Below are 17,890 nucleotides of genomic sequence, written 5' to 3' on the forward strand. Positions count from 1 at the left end.
AAATTGTTCCTCAGTCTCGAGAGATTACTGGGTATGGTGCGAAGATTGGTGACCCTATCACAAAGTCTTCAACACTTTTATACCTAATCTGCTGCATTTAAAAATTTATTCACGGCGATATGGGAGTCTCTCGCTGGGCCAGCATTTATTGCCCATCCCTAGTTTGAAGTAATGTTTTAAATTTCACTATTTGCAAATATCGCGTTTCTCCTAAATTACTCACAACTATGTTTTAGATTTTATTCTTTAATTCCGAGAGAATCTGGAACAAGCCTACGGTCATTAACCCTACTCATGACTGTTGAATTGACTAAATTAATCCTGGTAGGTGAATATTACACACAGTCCATCATTCTTTCCTTCAGTATTCAGGAGGGGAAGGAAAACAACTAGAACCAAAACAACTAGAACCCCATCCTTTTAAAGATGATGGGGTTGTTGACATTAACTGAGGAATTATTTTGTCCGATTCGCCTCCCCTGAAGTGTGTAGAGGAAGGTGAGTACTGCAGATGCTGGAGATTAAAGTCGAGAGTGTGGTGCTGGAAAAGCACAGCAGGTCAGGCAGCATCCGAGAAGCAGGAGAATCGATGATTCAGGCAGGCATGAGCCCTTTACCAGGATCCCCGCTCCTCAGGTGCTACCTGACCTGAAGTGTGTTGCTGGTCGGTAGGTGGCGGTGTCTGTGGATGTTAACTTCGCAGCAGGTCCATCATCCCGATCCCGATCCCGTTCCCCTCCTCAGCTGCAGCGGTTGTTATGGTTACCGCACGCTACAAACAAGGTCGCTGTGGCTAAACCGATTCCTCTGGCGCAAAAAAAAATTAACAGGGGAATTGAAACGGATAAACCGCGATCAATGCCTCTTGACGGGCGCCAGTGAAAAAAAAGAAACAACCAGGAAGGGGAATTGGCGTCTTACCGCTTTGCAGCAGCATGAGTTTCACCATCGCCCAGAGCGTGCGGGAGAAGCAACGGTTCAAACCCGAGAGACCCCATGACTATCTGTATGGTAAGGCAGCTCACTTCATATCTCCACCGCTGTTGTACTGTTACCCTTTCCAGTTACCTTCATTTCTCATTTCTTTTGTGAAGAAAAAAATTCCTCCCCATTAATTTATTCGCATTTCTCATTCTCCTTTTTCTTATCGTTCAGTGCTGCCCCTTTCCAATCAATCACCTGATGAAGGAGCGTCGCTCCGAAAGCTCGTGTGCTTCCAATTAAACCTGTTGGACTATAACCTGGTGTTGTGTGATTTTTTTTTTAAACTTTGTACACCCCAGTCCAACACCGGCATCTCCAAATCATGGCCCCTTTCCTTATGTGTGTGAATCTTGTCGGCGGAGAGAATGGCAAGTTGTTCAGCCCTCAGCCTGTTGCTGCTGTTGCTGCTGCTGCTTTCTCTGGACTCGGGGGGTACAAATTCATCTCGGAAAGTGGCAGGAATCGGGCAGTATCAGATCGGCGCAGTTTCAATGACAGTTCGGTTCACATGCAAACCATCTCGTCTTGAGCAAATTGGTCCCAACGCTCCAGGAATCTGAAACATTCCCATCTGGGTCACATCTACTTGCTCTTCCTTCCTATTCTCACAAGTGTGTGACACCCGAAGTAATGGAGTGTTTATCTTTTGTAAAACAAAGAACTGCCGATGCTGGAAATCTGGAAAAAAAAACACAAACAGAAGTTGCTGGAGAAACTGATTAGGTTTGACAACAGCTGTGGCGAGAACCAGGGTTGCCTCGACTCCAGTGATCCTCCTTAAGAAATAATAGTAACTAGGAAAATGTGATATTTGTGCTTATGGAGGAGATGAGTGAGCAAACAGGTGGAGAAGGGACTCTGCAAGGGAGAAAAAAGGTTAGGCAGACAACTGAATTGAGAATAGTAAACCAGGGAAGAAAAGAACCCTCCACAGCATCTTCCCATTTCTCTCACCACACCTCATTAACCAAGGCCCCTGACCACCTTCTGGGTAAAGCTGTGATTTACCTGCATTTCACTGGTCTACTGTATTTTCTGCTTACGATGTGGTATCCTGAACACTGGGGACATGAAATACCTACTGAATGACTGTCTTGTAGTGCCTATGCGTATGTTCTGTCTGTAATAATAACCAAGCTTGCCTGCCACTTTATCATACCACTGTGACATTTCCCACACCAACAGTTCTGTCTCTGGCCTACTGCAGTGTTCCAGTGAGGATCAGTCCAAGTTGGAAGAGCAATATTTCATTTTCTGCATGGGAACATTACATTTCTGCATGGGAACATTACAGCCTTCAATGTAGAGTTTAATAATTTTAGAGCATTAACACCTGCTTCTATAAGTATTACCCACTGCCATACCTCAGGTCTTGTCATGACATGTGCTGCTTTCAGCTCAGCCAACCCATTTTCACCCACTCACTTCCATTATCATCTATCCAGCTTCTTTTCCTCCCTGGCTTACTATTCTTTGTCTCCTAACATTTTTTTTTCCTCTCTGTCTCTCTCTGGGCTGCAAGTCTACCTATCTGCTCATTCCTTTTCTGCCCCACTCATCATTAGCATAAGTATCACTTTTTCCTAGCTGCTACTATCAGTTGTGAAGAAGGGTCACTGGAGTTGAAATATTAATTACGTTTTCTCTTCAGAGGTGCTGCCAGATCTTCTGAGTTTCTCCAGCAATTTATGCTTTTGTATGTTGCTTACCTTTTGGGTTCTGTTTTGTAAAACACATATTGTTCAACACCAAAAGGAGCAACAACCTTGACCTTTGTTCTCCTCCTCTTTGTGGCCAAACAAAATTTTCAATGGCATTGACATATAAGAACACGGCAGGGTGAAAATTTCTTCCCTTGACCCCAAACTTCCAAGGACACCTGCAAGTGGTGTAGGGATGAGATTTGCAATATCACTGCTGGAGCATGCTGGTAATCAAAAGTCCCACCATGTTATGTTCTGCAATGCAGTGGCCCAGCTTGAATTTCCAGCCACCAATTTCCATGCTAGGTCTCTACCCATTCAGCTTTTATTTGTTTTTAAACTGGCCGTATGGTATTCAGAAATACTTTATTTCCAAAATGTTAAGGTAATTTACGTTTTTTTAAATGAATTACAGCACAATGAAAATATTACCAAAATTGAGAGTTTGTGAAAATTGATATTAAACTTGAATTAGTTCTTAGGAACAAGCTGATGAGTTAGAGCTGGGGGATTCATGTTGATGATTCCTACAAGTAGTCTTTCAAGTTGCAATTTTTTATATATAAACTTCTTATTAGGTTGAAATAAAATCCTGATGAGCTATTGAATAATCAATAACTCCTGGGCGGCACGGTGGTACAGTGGTTAGCACTGCTGCCTCACAGCGCCAGAGACCTGGGTTCAATTCCTGCCTCAGGCGACTGTTTGGAGTTTGCACGTTCTCCCCGTGTCTGCATGGGTTTCCTCTGGGTGCTCCGGTTTCCTCCCACGGTCAAAAGATGTGCAGGTCAGGTGAATTGGCCATGCTAAATTGCCCATAGTGTTAGGTAAGGGGTAAATGTAGGGGTATGGGTGGGTTGCGCTTCGGCGGGGCGGTGTGGACTTGTTGGGCCGAAGGGCCTGTTTCCACACTGTAATGTAATCTAATCTAATCTTGTCCACCACAGATCCTTTGTATTCGGTAGCAAGCGAGAAGGATCATGCCAAAATGTCCATGAAAGCATTCACATCTGCTAACAGATTTGTGAGTACTGCATTTTAGCAATATGATGCAATCTTAAAAATAAATTATTCACTAAAATGTGTTGAAGGTATGATCTTGCTGGTATTTTCTTCAAATTATGATTGAAATGTGCAGACATGCATGGAGTAGCAATCAAATCAAATACATTATTGTATGGAATCTTCTTCTGTTGTTATTTTTTTCTGGAGAAGTGTTTGATCTATAGTTTTAAGATTTCCTCGGATAGCATTATCTGCTCTGATCATGTTCTGAGATATTCTGAAATGTATAAACAATAATGTGTACTGCTGACTATATTCTATGCTCCTCCACCCAAGCAAATTATTTTGTTCTCTCAGAGACTGCTCTGGATTGTCCTTAAGAAAACTGCCAATTTTATGGATGCCATAAAAGAAAAGTGGTTTGATTTGAAATGTTAAGTCTGTTTTTCTCTCTCTGGACATTTCCAGATCTGCTAAATCTTTCTAGCACTTTTTGTTTTTATTCCTGACCTTTTGGTAGTTGCATTACAGATTAATCTGGAGTTTTGACATCAGAATTATCCAAGAAGTTGACACCATCAAAAAGATGTGCTTGCTATTGTAACCTGATCTGTTTTAATCTCTTTAAAATAGGGACTTTTACTACCTTGCCTGTAATTTTAGCAAAAGCACTGTTATGCATCCACATGCTTCAGTACCTCCTTATTCATATTATATAATCAGAGGTTTAATGTACAATAGGTAGGTTATGGATGTCCTTTTTATGGTAGTCTGACTTCATTCAGTTCTAGATGGACCTAGCAATGCTGATGACACCCTTTTTGGAATTCAAGGAGGAAAAAACAAAAAACAAAAATGCTCAGCGTGTCACACAGTATCCATGGATAAAAGCAGAATTAATATTTCAGGTCAATGTTCTTTCGTCAGAATTGAATGGAATTGAATTTATTGTCACGTATACAGAGAACCGTGAAAAGCTTTGTCTTGCGACCAACACAGGCAGATCACATAGTTAAATAGTAGAGATAAGTAAATAATAGGTAAACAGTGGCAAAAACAAAAAACACAGGTACAGGTGAATGCTAAGAGTTTGAGTCCATTCAGTATTCTAACAACAGTGATAGAAACTGTTGTGAAACAGGCTGGTGCGTGTGTTCAAGCTTCTGTACCTTCTCCCTGATGGTAGAGGTTGTAGAAAAGCATTGCCAGGGTCAGATGGATCTTTGAGAATGTTGGCAGCTTTTCCTTGACAGCGGGCTGATAGATTAATTCTATAGATGGGAGGTTGGCCTTTACAATTGTCTGGGCTAAGTTCACCACTCTGTAACCGTCTCCGATCTTGAATGGTACAGTTGCCATACCAGGTAGTGATACATCCAGACAGAATGCTCTCGATGGCGCACCTATAAAAGTGGGCAAGGGTATTCGCCATCATGCCAAATTTTCTCAGCTGCCTGAGGAAGAAGAGATGTTATTAGGCCTTTGTAACCAGTGCGTCCACATGAAGAGTCCAAGAAAGCTTGTTGTTGATGACTACTCCCAGGAGTTTGACCCTCTCCACTCATTCCACCTCTGTGCTGCTAATGTGTAGGGGGGCATGAGTAACATCCCACCGAAAGTCAGTAATGAGTTCCTTGAGTTTGCTGGCATTGAGAGTTAGGTTGTTCTCAGTGCACCAGGTCTTCCACCTCCCATCTGTAGTCTTTCGTTGACAGAAATGTAACATATTTGGGAAATAAGGCAGGGCAGGTGACTGAGGTGTCAATGGGGGAGCACTTTGGGACCAGTGACCATAATTCTATTAGATTTAAAATAGTGATGGAAAAGATATACCAGATCTAAAAGTTGAAGTTCTAAATTGGAGAAAGGCCAATTTTGACAGTATTAGGCAAGAACTTTCAAAAGCTGATTGGGGGCAGTTGTTTGCAGGTAAAGGGACGGCTGGAAAATGGGAAGCCTTCAGAAAGGAGATAACGAGAATCCAGTGTATTCCTGTTAGGGTGAAAGGAAAGGCTGGTAAGCATAGGGAATGCTGGATGACTAAAGAAATTGAGGGTTTAGTTAAGAAAAAGAAGAAAGTATATGTACGGTATAGACAGGATAGATTGAGTGAATCCTTAGAGTATAAAGGAAGAAAGAGTATACTTAAGAGGGAAATCAGGAGGTCAAAAAAGGGGTAAATGAGATAGCTTTGGCAAATAGAATTAAGGAGAATCCAAAGGGTTTTTACAAATCCATTAAGGACAAAAGGATAACTAGGGAGAGAATAGGGTCCTTCAAAGATCAGCAAGGCGGCCTTTGTGTGGAGCCGCAGAAAATGGAGATACTAAACGAGTATTTTGCATCAGTATTTACTGTGGAAGATGACATGGAAGATATAGAATATAGGGAAACAGATGGTGACGTCTTGAAAAATGTCCATATTACAGAGGAGGAAGTGCTGGATGTCTTGAAACGCAAAAGGTGGATAAATCCCCAGGACCTGATCAGGTGTACCTGAGAACTCTGTGGGAAGCTAGAGAAGTGATTGCTGGGCTTCTTGCTGAGATATTTGTATCATCGATAGTCACAGGTGAGGTGCTGGAAGACTGGAAGTTGGCTAATGTGTCACCGGTTAAGAAGGGTGGTAAGGAAGAGCCAGGGAACTATAGACCAGGGAGCCTCACGTCGGTGGTGGACAAGTTGTTGGAGGGAATCCTGAGGGACAGGATGTACATGTATTTGGAAAGGCTTTGTGCATGGGAAATCATGTCTCACAAACTTGATTGAGTTTTTTTTTGAAGAAGTAACAAAGGGGATTGATGGGGGCAGAGTGGTAGATGTGATCTATATGAACTTCAGTAAGGCATTCGACAAGGTTCCCCATGGGAGATTGATTAGTAAGGTTAGATCTCACGGAATACAGGGAGAATTAGCCATTTGGATACAGAACTGGATCAAAGGTAGAAGACAGAGGGTGGTGGTGGAGGGTTGTTTTTCAGACTGGAGGCCTGTGACCAGCGGAGTGCCACGAAGATGGGTGCTGGGTCCTCTATTTTTCGACATTTATATAAATGATTTGGATGTGAGCGTAAGAGGTATAGTTAGTATGTTTGCTGTTGAGGATAGCAAATGTGGTCCCCTTGTTCAAGAAGGGGAGTAGGGACAGCCCTAGTAACTATAGGCCAGTGAGTCTCACTTCTGTTGTGGGCAAAGTCTTAGAGAGAATTGTAAGGGATAGGATTTATGAACATCTGGATAGGAATAATGTGATCAAGGATAGTCAGCATGGTTTTGTGAAGGGCAGGTCGTGCCTCACAAACCTTATTGAGTTCTTTGAGAAGGTGCCCAAGGAAGTGGACGAGGGTAAAGCAGTAGATGTGGTGTATATGGATTTTAGCAAGGCGTTCGATAAGGTACTCCATGGTAGACTACTGCAAAAATTACGGAGGTATGGCATTGAGGGCGCATTAGAGGTTTAGATTAGGAATTGGCTGGCTGGAAGGAGACAGAGGGTAGTAGTTGATGGTAAAGGTTCATCTTGGAGTGCAGTTACTAGCGGTGTTCCACATGGATCTGTTTTGGGACCATTGCTGTTTGTCATTTTTATAAATGACCTGGAGGAGGGGCTTGAAGGCTGGGTGAGCAAGTTTGCGGATGATACGAAAGTCGGTGGAGTGGTGGACAGCGAAGAAGGATGTGGCAGGTTACAGCAGGATATAGATAAGTTGTAGAGCTGGGCAGAAAGGTGACAAATGGAGTTCAATGTAGCTAAGTGTGAAGTCATTCACTTTGGTAGGAGTAACAAGAAGATGGATTACTGGGCTAATGGTAGGCTACTTGGTAGTGTGGATGAGCAGAGGGATCTTGGTGTCCATGTACACAGATCTCTGAAAGTTGCCACCCAGGTCAATAGTGCTGTGAAGAAGGCATATGGCATACTGGGCTTAATTCGTAGAGGAATTGAGTTCCGGAGTCCTGAGGTCATGTTGCAGTTGTTTAAGACTCTAGTGCGGCCTTATTTGGAGTATTGTGTACAGTTTTGGTCGCCATACTATAGGAAGGATGTGGAGGCACTGGAATGGGTGCAGAGGAGGTTTACCAGGATGTTGCCTGGCATGGTAGGAAGATCGTATGAGGAAAGGCTGAGGCACTTGGGGCTGTTCTCATTGGAGAAGAGAAGGTTTAGGGGAGATTTGATAGAGGTGTACAAGATGATTAGGGGTTTAGATAGGGTTGACAGTGAGAACCTTTTTCTGCGTATGGAGTCAGCTGTTACTAGAGGACACAGCTTTAAATTAAGGGGAGGTTGGTATAGGACAGATGTTAGGGGTAGATTCTTTACTCAGCGGGTTGTGAGTTCATGGAATGCCCTGCCAGTGTCAGTGGTGGACTCTTCCTCTTTATGGTCATTCAAGCAGGCATTGGATAAGCATATGGAGGTTATTGGGCTAGTGTAGGTTAAGTAGGCTTCGGTCGGCGCAACATCGAGGGCCGAAGGGCCTGTACTGCGCTGTATTTTTCTATATTCTATGTTCTCTGACACCAAAATTGGAGGTGTAGTGGACAGTGAAGAAGGTTACCTCAGATTACAACAGGATCTTGATCAGATGGGCCATTGGGCTGAGAAGTGGCAGATAGAGTTTAATTTAGATAAATACGAGGTGCTGCATTTTGAGAAAGCAAATCTTAGCAGGACGTATACACTTAATGCAGGTTCATTTCACCTTGAAAATTGAGTCGCAGGGAGATAGGATAGTGAAGAAGGTGTTTGGTATGCTTTCCTTTATTGGTCAGAGTATTGAGTACAGGAGTTGAGACGTCACATTGCGGCTGTACAGGGCACTGGTTAGGCCACTGTTGGAATATTGCGTGCAATTCTGGTCTCCTTCCTATTAGAAACATGTTGTGAAACCTGAAGGGGTTCAGAAAGGATTTACAAGGATGTTGCCAGGGTTGGAGGATTTAAACTATAGGGAGAGGCTGAACAGGCTGGGGCTGTTTTCCCTGGAGTGTCGGAGGCTGAGGGGTGACCTTATGGAGGTTTACAAAATTATGAGGGGCATGGATAGGATAAATAGACAAAGTCTTTTCCCTGGGATCAGGGAGTCTAGAACTAGAGGATATAGCTTTAGGATGAGAGGGGAAAGATATAAAAGAGACCTAAGGGGCAACTGTTTCACACAGAGGGTGGTGCGTGTGTGCAATGAGCTGCCAGAGGAAGTGATGGAGGCTGGTACAATTGCAACATTTTAAAGGCATTCAATGGGTTTATTCTGATGTGTACTTGTACATAAATGGTCAAAGGTAGGTGCATTGTGAAGTCTATTCATTGAGACACAAACTGTTCAAAATTCCATTCAACTTGTACATATCTCTTGTTTTACATTTATTTGTAAGTATAACCACCACTGAGTCATAGAACCATAGAGATGTGCAGCATGGAAACGGACCCTCTGTCCAACTCATCCTTGCCGGCCAGATATCCTAACCGAAGCTCGTCCCATTTGCCAGCACTTGGCCCATATCCCTCTAAACCCTTTCTATTTATATGCCCATCCAGGTGCCTTTTAAATGTTGTAATGCCTCCACCACTTCCTCTGGCAGCTCATTCCATAAACGCACCGGCCTCTCACCCTAAACCTATGCCCTTTAGTTCTGGACTGCACCCCCCCACCCCCAAGGGAAAAGATCTTGCCTACTTACCTTATCCATGCCCCTCATGATTTTATAAACCTCTACAAGGTCACCCCTCAGTCTCCAATGCTCCAGGGAAAACAGCCCCAGCCTAATCAGCCTATCCATTTGTCTCAAATCCTCCAACCCTGGCAATATGTTTGTAAATCTTGCCTAGGAACTCTCCCACCACAAGGAATGAACTCCGATTTCTCCAGTTTCCTCATTTCCCCTCCCCCCACCTTGTCTCAGTCCCAACCCTCGAACCCAGCACCACCTTCCTAACCTGCAATTTTCTTCCTGACCTCTCCGCCCCACCCCCACTCCGGCCTATCACCCTCACCTTAACCTCCTTCCACCTATCGCATTTCTAACGCCCCTCCCCCAAGTCCCTCCTCCCTACCTTTTATCTTAGCCTGCTTGGCACACTTTCCTCATTCCTGAAGAAGGGCTCATGCCCGAAACGTCGATTCACCTGCTCCTTGGATGCTGCCTGACCTGCTGCACTTTTCCAGCAACACATTTTCAGCTCTGATCTCCAGCATCTGCAGTCCTCACTTTCTCCTAAATCTTTTCTGAACCCGTACACATTTCACAACATCCTTCCGATAGGAGGGAGACCAGAACTGCACACAATATTCCAAAAGTGGCCTAACCAATGTCATAGAGATGTTTAGCACGGAAACAGACCCTTTGTTCCAACCCGTCCATGCCGACCAGATATCCCAACCCAATCTAGTCCCTCCTGCCAGCACCTGGCCCATAACCCTCCAAACCCTTCCTACTCATATACCCATCCAGATGCCTTTTAAATATTGCAATTGTACTAGCCTCTACCACTTCCTCTGGCAGCTCATTCCATACACGTACCACCCTCTGCATGAAAAAGGTGCCTTTTAGGTCCCTTTTATATCTTTTCCCCTCTCAACCTAAAGCTACGTCTCTAGTTCTGGAGTCCCCCACCCCAGGGAAGAGACTTTGTCTATTTATTCTATCCATGCCCCTCATGATTTTATAAACATCTATAAGTTACTGATCTTTGAGGGGCCCTGTCCTGTACAGCTGCACATGACCTCCCAACACTGATACTCAATGCTCTGACCAATAAAGGAAAGCATACCAAGTGCCTTCTTCACTATCCTATCTACCTGCAACTCCATTTTCAAGGAACTATGAACCTGCAGTCTTTGTTCAGCAACACTGCCCAGGACCTTATTATTCAGTGTATACGTCCTGCCCTGGTTGCCTTTCCAAAATGCAGCACCTCATACTTATCTAAATTAAACTCCATCTGGCACTCCTCAGCCCATTGGCCCATTTGATCAAGATCGCGTTGTAATCTGAGGTAACCTTCTTCACTGTGCACTACACCTCTAATTTTGGTGTCAACTGCAAACTTACTAACTATACCTCCTATGTTTACATCCAAGTAATTTATATAAAATGATGAAAAGCAGTGGACCCAGCGTTGATTGTTGTGACACCCTGCTGGTCACAGGCCTCCAGTCTGAAAAACAACTCTCTACCACCACTCTTTGTCTTTTACCTTCAAGCCAATTCTGTATCCAAATAGCTAGTTCTTCCTGTATTCCATGAGATCTAACCTTGCTAACCAGTCTACTATGAGGAATCTTGTCAAACACTTCCTTGAAGTCCATATAGATTGCATCTCCAGTCTGCCCTCATTAATTCATTTCGTTATTACTTCAAAAATCTCAATCAAATTCGTGAGATATGATTTCCCACGCACAAAGCCATATTGACTATCCCTAATCAGTCCTTTCCTTTCCAAATACATGTTAATCCTGTCCCTCAGGATTCACTCCAACAACTAGCCCACCACCGATGTCAGGCTCACTGGTCTATAGTTCCCTGGCTTGTCCTTACCATCTTTCTTAAATAGTGGTATCATATTAGCCAACCTCCAGTCTTCCAGCACCTCACTTGTGACTATAGATAATTCAATTATCTCAACAAATATCTTACTGGTTCCTATTCCTAACAGGTTGCCTCCTTTCTTGACTAAAACTTTCTGAACTTAATGCAGGACTTTGACCCATCTTGGCCTAAGACTGACAAGATGTTTCCTGTAACAAGAGAAAACAAATAAATCTGTTGGATTATAACCTGGTGTTATGTGATTTTTAACTTTCTCTAACAAGGACTGATTTTGCTTTTGTCTTTCAATTGAATTCTCACCTTCCCCAGATGTATCTTTCTAACCTTGACTTTGACTTGAATAACTGATGCAAGGTTATCAACTTCTCCAACATTTCCATAATGCATGCCTTTTCATTAGGCACTTACCTACACATGATCCATACTATTAAATTATAGATCTCTTAAAGAATACTTCCTAAGATTTTGTTCCTTCAAGAGTAGATGTTTCCTCCATATTCTCCCGGTTCACTGGTGCTCTGTGAACCACCCTGTGAAATATGTTATCTGCTTTAGCATTGCCATCAATCCAGGTGGGTGTGTCTGGGTTGGTAAGTGCATAAGTGAGGTGCCTTACTGGAATATTGTCAGTGAATTAGTTGAAGAAAGCACTCTGCAGATGTTATGTTGCTTCACTGATGTTACTTTCCCTGAGTTCAGCTCTTAAGTTGTGAATTCACTAGTTGGATTCCTAGCACAAAGGAAGTTCTGAGGAAGAATCACTTGACCTGAAACATTAACTCTGATTTCTCTCCACAGATGATGCCAGACCTGCTGAGCTTTTCCAGCAATTCCTGTTTTTGTTTCTGATTTACAGCATTCACAGTTCTTTCAGTATTTAAACAGCAGTCAGTATTGGAGGCTAATCATCTCCATACCTGAACACCACTACAGTGAATCTTGAGGGTGGTGTTGAATGCTGTACAATCCTTAGCAGTTCATCAATTACCTTCCTTCCATCGTAAAGTCAGAATTGGGTTTGTTCACTGATGATTGCACAGTTCAATGTCATTTGCAAATTCTGAGATAAATAAAGCAGTCCATGCCTGCATGCAGAAAGATTTCTGTTCATCCATTAGATGTAAACCTTGCTGACCAAACCAGCATTATTTACCCATTCCTCGTTGCCCTTGAAAAGGGTAGTTGCTTCTTGAACTACTGCAGTCGATTTGGTGTTACACTGCCAATGCAATTAAGGAGGGAATTGCAAGATTTTGACTCAGCAACAGTGAACAAACAGTGATATGTTTCCATATCAGAATGGTGAGTGGCTCGGAAGAGATTTCTCAAATGATGGTGTTCCCATGCACCTGCTACCCTTGTCCTTCCAGATGATACGGTCCTGTTTTTTGGAAAGTGTTATATAAGGAGTCTTGGTGAATTTCTGCAGTACATCAGTGGTGGAGGGAGCAAATCTTTGTGCATGTGGTTGCCAGTCAAGTAGACAGCTTTGTTCTCAATGGTGTCAAGCTTCTTGAGCATTGTTAGAGCTGCATTCATCCAAGCAAGTAGGGAGTGTTCCAATACACATTTGAATTGTGCCCTATAGACAGTGGGTAGGCTTAGTGGAGTCAGGAGGTGAATTACTTACTAATGTAACAGACTTCTGAGCATCTGATCTGCTCTTGTATTCCGAGTATTATATTGCTAGTCTTGTTCAGTTTCTGTTCCATGCCAAACTTCAGAATGTTGATTGTGGAGGATTCAGCAATGCCACTGAATGTCAATGGGCAATGGTTAAATAGTATTTAAGTGCAAATATTACTTACCACTTGTCAACCCAAGCCTGAATGTTCCCTAGGTCGTTCTGCATTTGGGCATGGATTGCTTTGTATCTGAGGAGTCACAAATAGTGTTGGACATTGTGGGATCATCAGCGAATATCCAACTGTCTGATCTTCTGATGGCAGGAATTTCATTGATGAAACAGAAAAAAAAACAGTCGTGCCTAGGACACTATCCTGAGGAATGCCTGCAGAAATGAGATGGAGCTAAGATGACTGACCTCCAACTACTACAACCATCTTTGTTTCTGTCAGGTTTGACTCCAACTTGTAGAGTTTGCCCAGATTCCTATTGAGTGTGGTTTTGCTAGGGATCCGTGATGCTACACTCAATCAAGTGGTGCCTTGATTTCACAGGCAGTCACTCTCACCTCAATTCAGTCTATGTTGAACCAGGGCTGTACTGAGGTTAGGGGTAAGGTTGTCCTGGTGGTACCCAAAGTAAAAGTCAGTGAACCGCTTTTGTTAAGCAAGTGCTGCTTGATTGTATAATCAATGATCCCATCCTCAAGTTAATGATCATTAAGAGTAGATCAATTAAGATAATAAGGTGTAGGAGCTGGAGCAGAAGCAGGCCATTCAGTCCATCGAGTTCACGCTGCCCTTCAGTGAAATTATGGCTGACTTGATAATTCTCACATCTATTTCCCTGTCTTTTGTCGATAACCCTTAACTAGTTACAAATCTGCCAAGGCTTACCTTAAATATACTTAATGACCCAGCTTCTGCAATAAAGATTCACTATTTACTGAAAGAAGAAATTCTTCTTTTCTGTCTTAAATGTATGACCCCTTACTCTGAGATTATGCGCTCTGCTCCCAGACTTTCCCATAAGGAGAAATAACTTTTCTACATCTAACCAGTCAAGTCCTCTTAAAAATCTTGTATATTTCAATAAGGTTGCCTCTGTTTTTCCTACATTTCAATGAGTACAGGTCAACCTACTCAATCTCTCCTCATTACCTCAAGAGAGTGTCTTCACACCTGGTTTCAACCTTGTGAACCTTCTCTGAACTGCCCCAGTGCCAGTATACCTCTCTTTTGGTAATGGACCCAAGACTCTTTGCAGTTGTGGTTTGACTAGAGCCTTGTATATTTTTTGCAAGCACTTACTAGTTTTGTATTCATTCTCTGTGAATTACTTTTTGCCTTCCCTATTATCTGGTGAATTTGTATGATAGCTTTTTATGCTTCATGGGCAAGGACTCTTGAATCTCTCTGTTCTGTAGTTTTCTGCATTCTTTCTACATTCAAAAAGTATTCAACTGTTTAATTCTTCTTACCATGGGTAATGGGTCTTTGGCCAGGTTGGACTTTTTTTTTGTTTACAGGACATATCTGGGCAATTTTCCACATTGCTGGGTGGATACCAGTGTCGTAGCAATGCTGGAACAGTAAGGCTAGGGGTATGGCAGATTCTGGAACACAAGTCATTAGTACTATTGCTAGAGTATTAACAGGGTCCATAGCCGTTGCAATCCTGTCCTCCAGGTGTTTCTTGATATCACATTGAATAAATCGAATTGGCTGAAGACTGGCATCTGTAATGTTGCAGACCTCAATTGGAGCCCAAGGTGGATTATCCACTTGGCACTTCTGGCTGAAGATAGATGCAAATGCTTCAGGTTTATTATTATGGGACCACCGGTCTAATTGTTGACATTGAGGGCGTGCCAATCAAAGGAGCTGAGCAGTCCTGTATGACTTGCAGCAACAGATAACAACAGTGATGGAGGACAAATGGACTTTTGCTAGAAATAAAAATGTATTGGGTGTAGTGATAGATGAGGGACGGGAGGCCATAGACAAAGGAATTCCACAGCCTGATGCAGCCTACAGTCCTTCCATGTATATAGTATATCTGGTTTATCCTTAATTTCCTTTCCTGTTTGAAATGACCTGATTTCAATGGAGCGAAAAATCACTGGAATCTTTGGGCTGTGTGCATGTTCAAATCTCATGTTACATTATCTCTTGCACTGATATCCCAGCCTCCCCCATATTTGTGGATGTTGTCTTCCAGTGAATTGTTTAATTGTCCATCTCCATTCATGTCTGGATGTGACTGGATTGCAGATTATCTACTGGTTGTGGAATCATTTACCTCTGTCTGTCACTTGCTGCCTATGTTTGGTATGCAAGTGGTCCTGTGCTGTATCTTCAACAGGTTGATATCTCATTTTCACATTTGCCTAATGCTGCTTCTTACATACCCTCTTTCATTGAACTTCTCTGAAAAGTGAAAGTTGCCATAGTCACAGAGGGCCAGAGGTTGTTTTTTCATTACAGACTGATTACGCTGGAGTGTTTAACCTGAGGGTCACTTTGGATATGGGATGAGGTTGAGAAGGCTGACCCTCAGTGGTGACCTCAGCCAGTGGAAGAATTGAACCCACACTGCTGGCATCATTCTTCATTGCAAACCAGCTATCCAAAAAACTGAGCTGACAGCCAGCTGGTACAGTTGACTTTCCAGTCAGTGATAACCCCCAAGATGTTGATAATTGGGGATTCGGTAATGCTAATGATATTGAATGTCAAGCGGTGATGGTGGATTCTCTCAATATTAATTGTCTGGCACTTATGTGATTTCAATGTAAGTTTCCACTTATCAGTCCAAATCTAAATCTAAATGGACTTGTTGGGGCAAATGGCCTGTTTCCATACTGTAGGGATTCTGGATTAGAGTGGTGCTGGAAAGTCGACGTTTCGGGCAAAAGCCCTTCATCAGGAATTTTACTGCTCCTCGGATGCTGCCTGAACTACTGAGCTTTTCCAGCACCACTCTAATCCAGAATCTGGCTTCCAGCATCTGCAGTCATTGTTTTTTCCATACTGTAGGGAATCTAATCTTTTTGGACAAGGGCGCTTCAGTATCGGAGGAATCGCAAATGGCTCTGGACAATGTGAAATCATCAGCAAACATCACAGCCTCTGACCTTTGCTTGCACCTAATAGTATGTTAACAATGTACCAGCTTTTTCTGCTATACTGACTCAAACAGGAAATGTGACAGGTGTACTCATCAAAGGATGGTGGGGGTCTTTTAGACCCAATAAGGGTCTCACTAATTTTACCTTGGGACCTGTAATTCTGGGTATGTGAAGATGAGTCATGTTTCTAGCAGTATCTCAGCCTCTGTAAGGACACTTATGGCTTCATTTAGTCCATCTAACAATGTAACTAAATTGTTTATGACACTGAATAGCTGTTACTGAGGTGCTTGAGAAGACAGTGACTGCTAGTGCCACCCCTTTCAAAGTTATTTGCAAACCTTTCTCTACAGTCTTAACTTTGTATTAAAGACCTTTTATTTTCTAATCCTTAGCAGTATTTGTGAATTTCATGGCTTTGGTCCGTGTAAATTGCTCTGTTACTTCTCAACATTCTGGTGCAACTCCAGTTCTCTTTGTCTCTCTAGATATCCTAAGTGGCCTGCTGTGCTTGTGAACATTATAATTATTGGCTGTGGTTTGACATGCTTTTTCTCTCTGTCAATCAAAAGTGAAATCCTTGTTGAAATCTGCCATTGCACACAAAGTAACACCTGTTTCAGAAAATGCAATTTCGAAATTTGCGTTGGTGGAAATCTTGTAATAATATTTTATTGACAATTTTAGGAATATCCTCCTCATGTTGTTGCTATAGTTCATGACACCACTGACACCACTGTTTACTTTTGTTTTGACTATGCCAGTGGAGTTTTTCTGAAATTTGCCAAAAAGGGAACCATTTCTTTTATTCAATTCACATATAATACATATGTTTTTGTATAGATGTACCTTCAAAACTTTAGATTTTGACTTTCACAAACTGTAAATTGTGACTATATTTTTTGAGATTTATGGTTATTTTTGAAAATATGCTTAAATGTCATGCTTTTAGGTAATGCCATAAATTATTATCATATCAAGAAGTCAAAGCAAATTTGATAAAATTTTCTGCAGAAATATAGGTATACCTTTTGTAGAATCCTTGCGGTGTGGAAGCGGCTATTCGGCCATTGAGTTCATCCAAACCCACTCCACTACCCTATCCCTGTAACCTTGCATTTCCAAAGGCTAATCCACTTGACTTGCACATGCTGGGACACTGGGCAATTTAGCATAACCAATCCACCTAACCTGCATATCTTCAGACGTGGGAGGAAACCAGAGCATCCCCACGCAGACACAGGGAGAATGTGCAAACTGCACATAGCCAGTCGCCCTAGGGTGGAATCAAACCCAGGTCCCTGGCACTGTGAGACAACAGTGCTAACCACTGAGCCACCATGCTGCATAGGAGACCAGGAGCTTATAAAGTGACTGAAATACCATTTGGCAAATAAAATAATTTTGAAGAAGTAGTGAGCTGCTAAATGATCGAATCAGTGGCAAATCATTACTTACTGATATTTACTTACGTAAAATTTACTGCCATTAAAGTGAACAGTATGTTTTTCAAATATGGAGATTGAAGTGCAGGAATGCTTACTACATTGGCTTTTCATAATTTACTTTTATATGAAGTGACATTATTGTATTGTCGTATTCATTTATATAAGTTAATGTGCTTTGAATAGTTGTCTGTGACCAAGTATGACAAATTCTGTACATTTCTTTCAATCGTGCAGAAGAAGGTGCCTGACTATAAGACCATGTTCAGTAATTTGGAACGTTTTCCAAGCTACACCATTCAGCTGGATTGCAATGACCCCGTCCCAAAATTTGTTGATCAACGCTGGAGAGGATATGGAGAGAAAAAACAAGAAGCCATCAAGCAACTGGCAATGTAATTGCTGTGTTATTTCTAAATTATCTAAATAGTCAATTACATGTA

At 42.3% G+C, this 17,890-nt stretch overlaps 1 protein-coding gene across 1 annotated transcript in view; it reads left to right on the plus strand.

The window, feature by feature from the left end:
- The first annotated feature begins 777 nt into the window (after positions 1–777).
- Positions 778–17,890, plus strand: part of cfap91 (cilia and flagella associated protein 91) — a 94,245-nt gene continuing 77,132 nt past the window's right edge. The window contains exons 1-3 of the mRNA XM_072585303.1: positions 778–1,011; positions 3,635–3,711; positions 17,685–17,842. Of these exons, the coding sequence (XP_072441404.1) occupies positions 936–1,011; positions 3,635–3,711; positions 17,685–17,842 (311 nt within the window). The 5' untranslated portion in view covers positions 778–935. The remainder of the gene's footprint in view (positions 1,012–3,634; positions 3,712–17,684; positions 17,843–17,890) is intronic.

The sequence above is a fragment of the Chiloscyllium punctatum genome, chromosome 15, assembly GCF_047496795.1.
Source record: "Chiloscyllium punctatum isolate Juve2018m chromosome 15, sChiPun1.3, whole genome shotgun sequence".
NCBI lineage: Eukaryota > Metazoa > Chordata > Chondrichthyes > Orectolobiformes > Hemiscylliidae > Chiloscyllium > Chiloscyllium punctatum.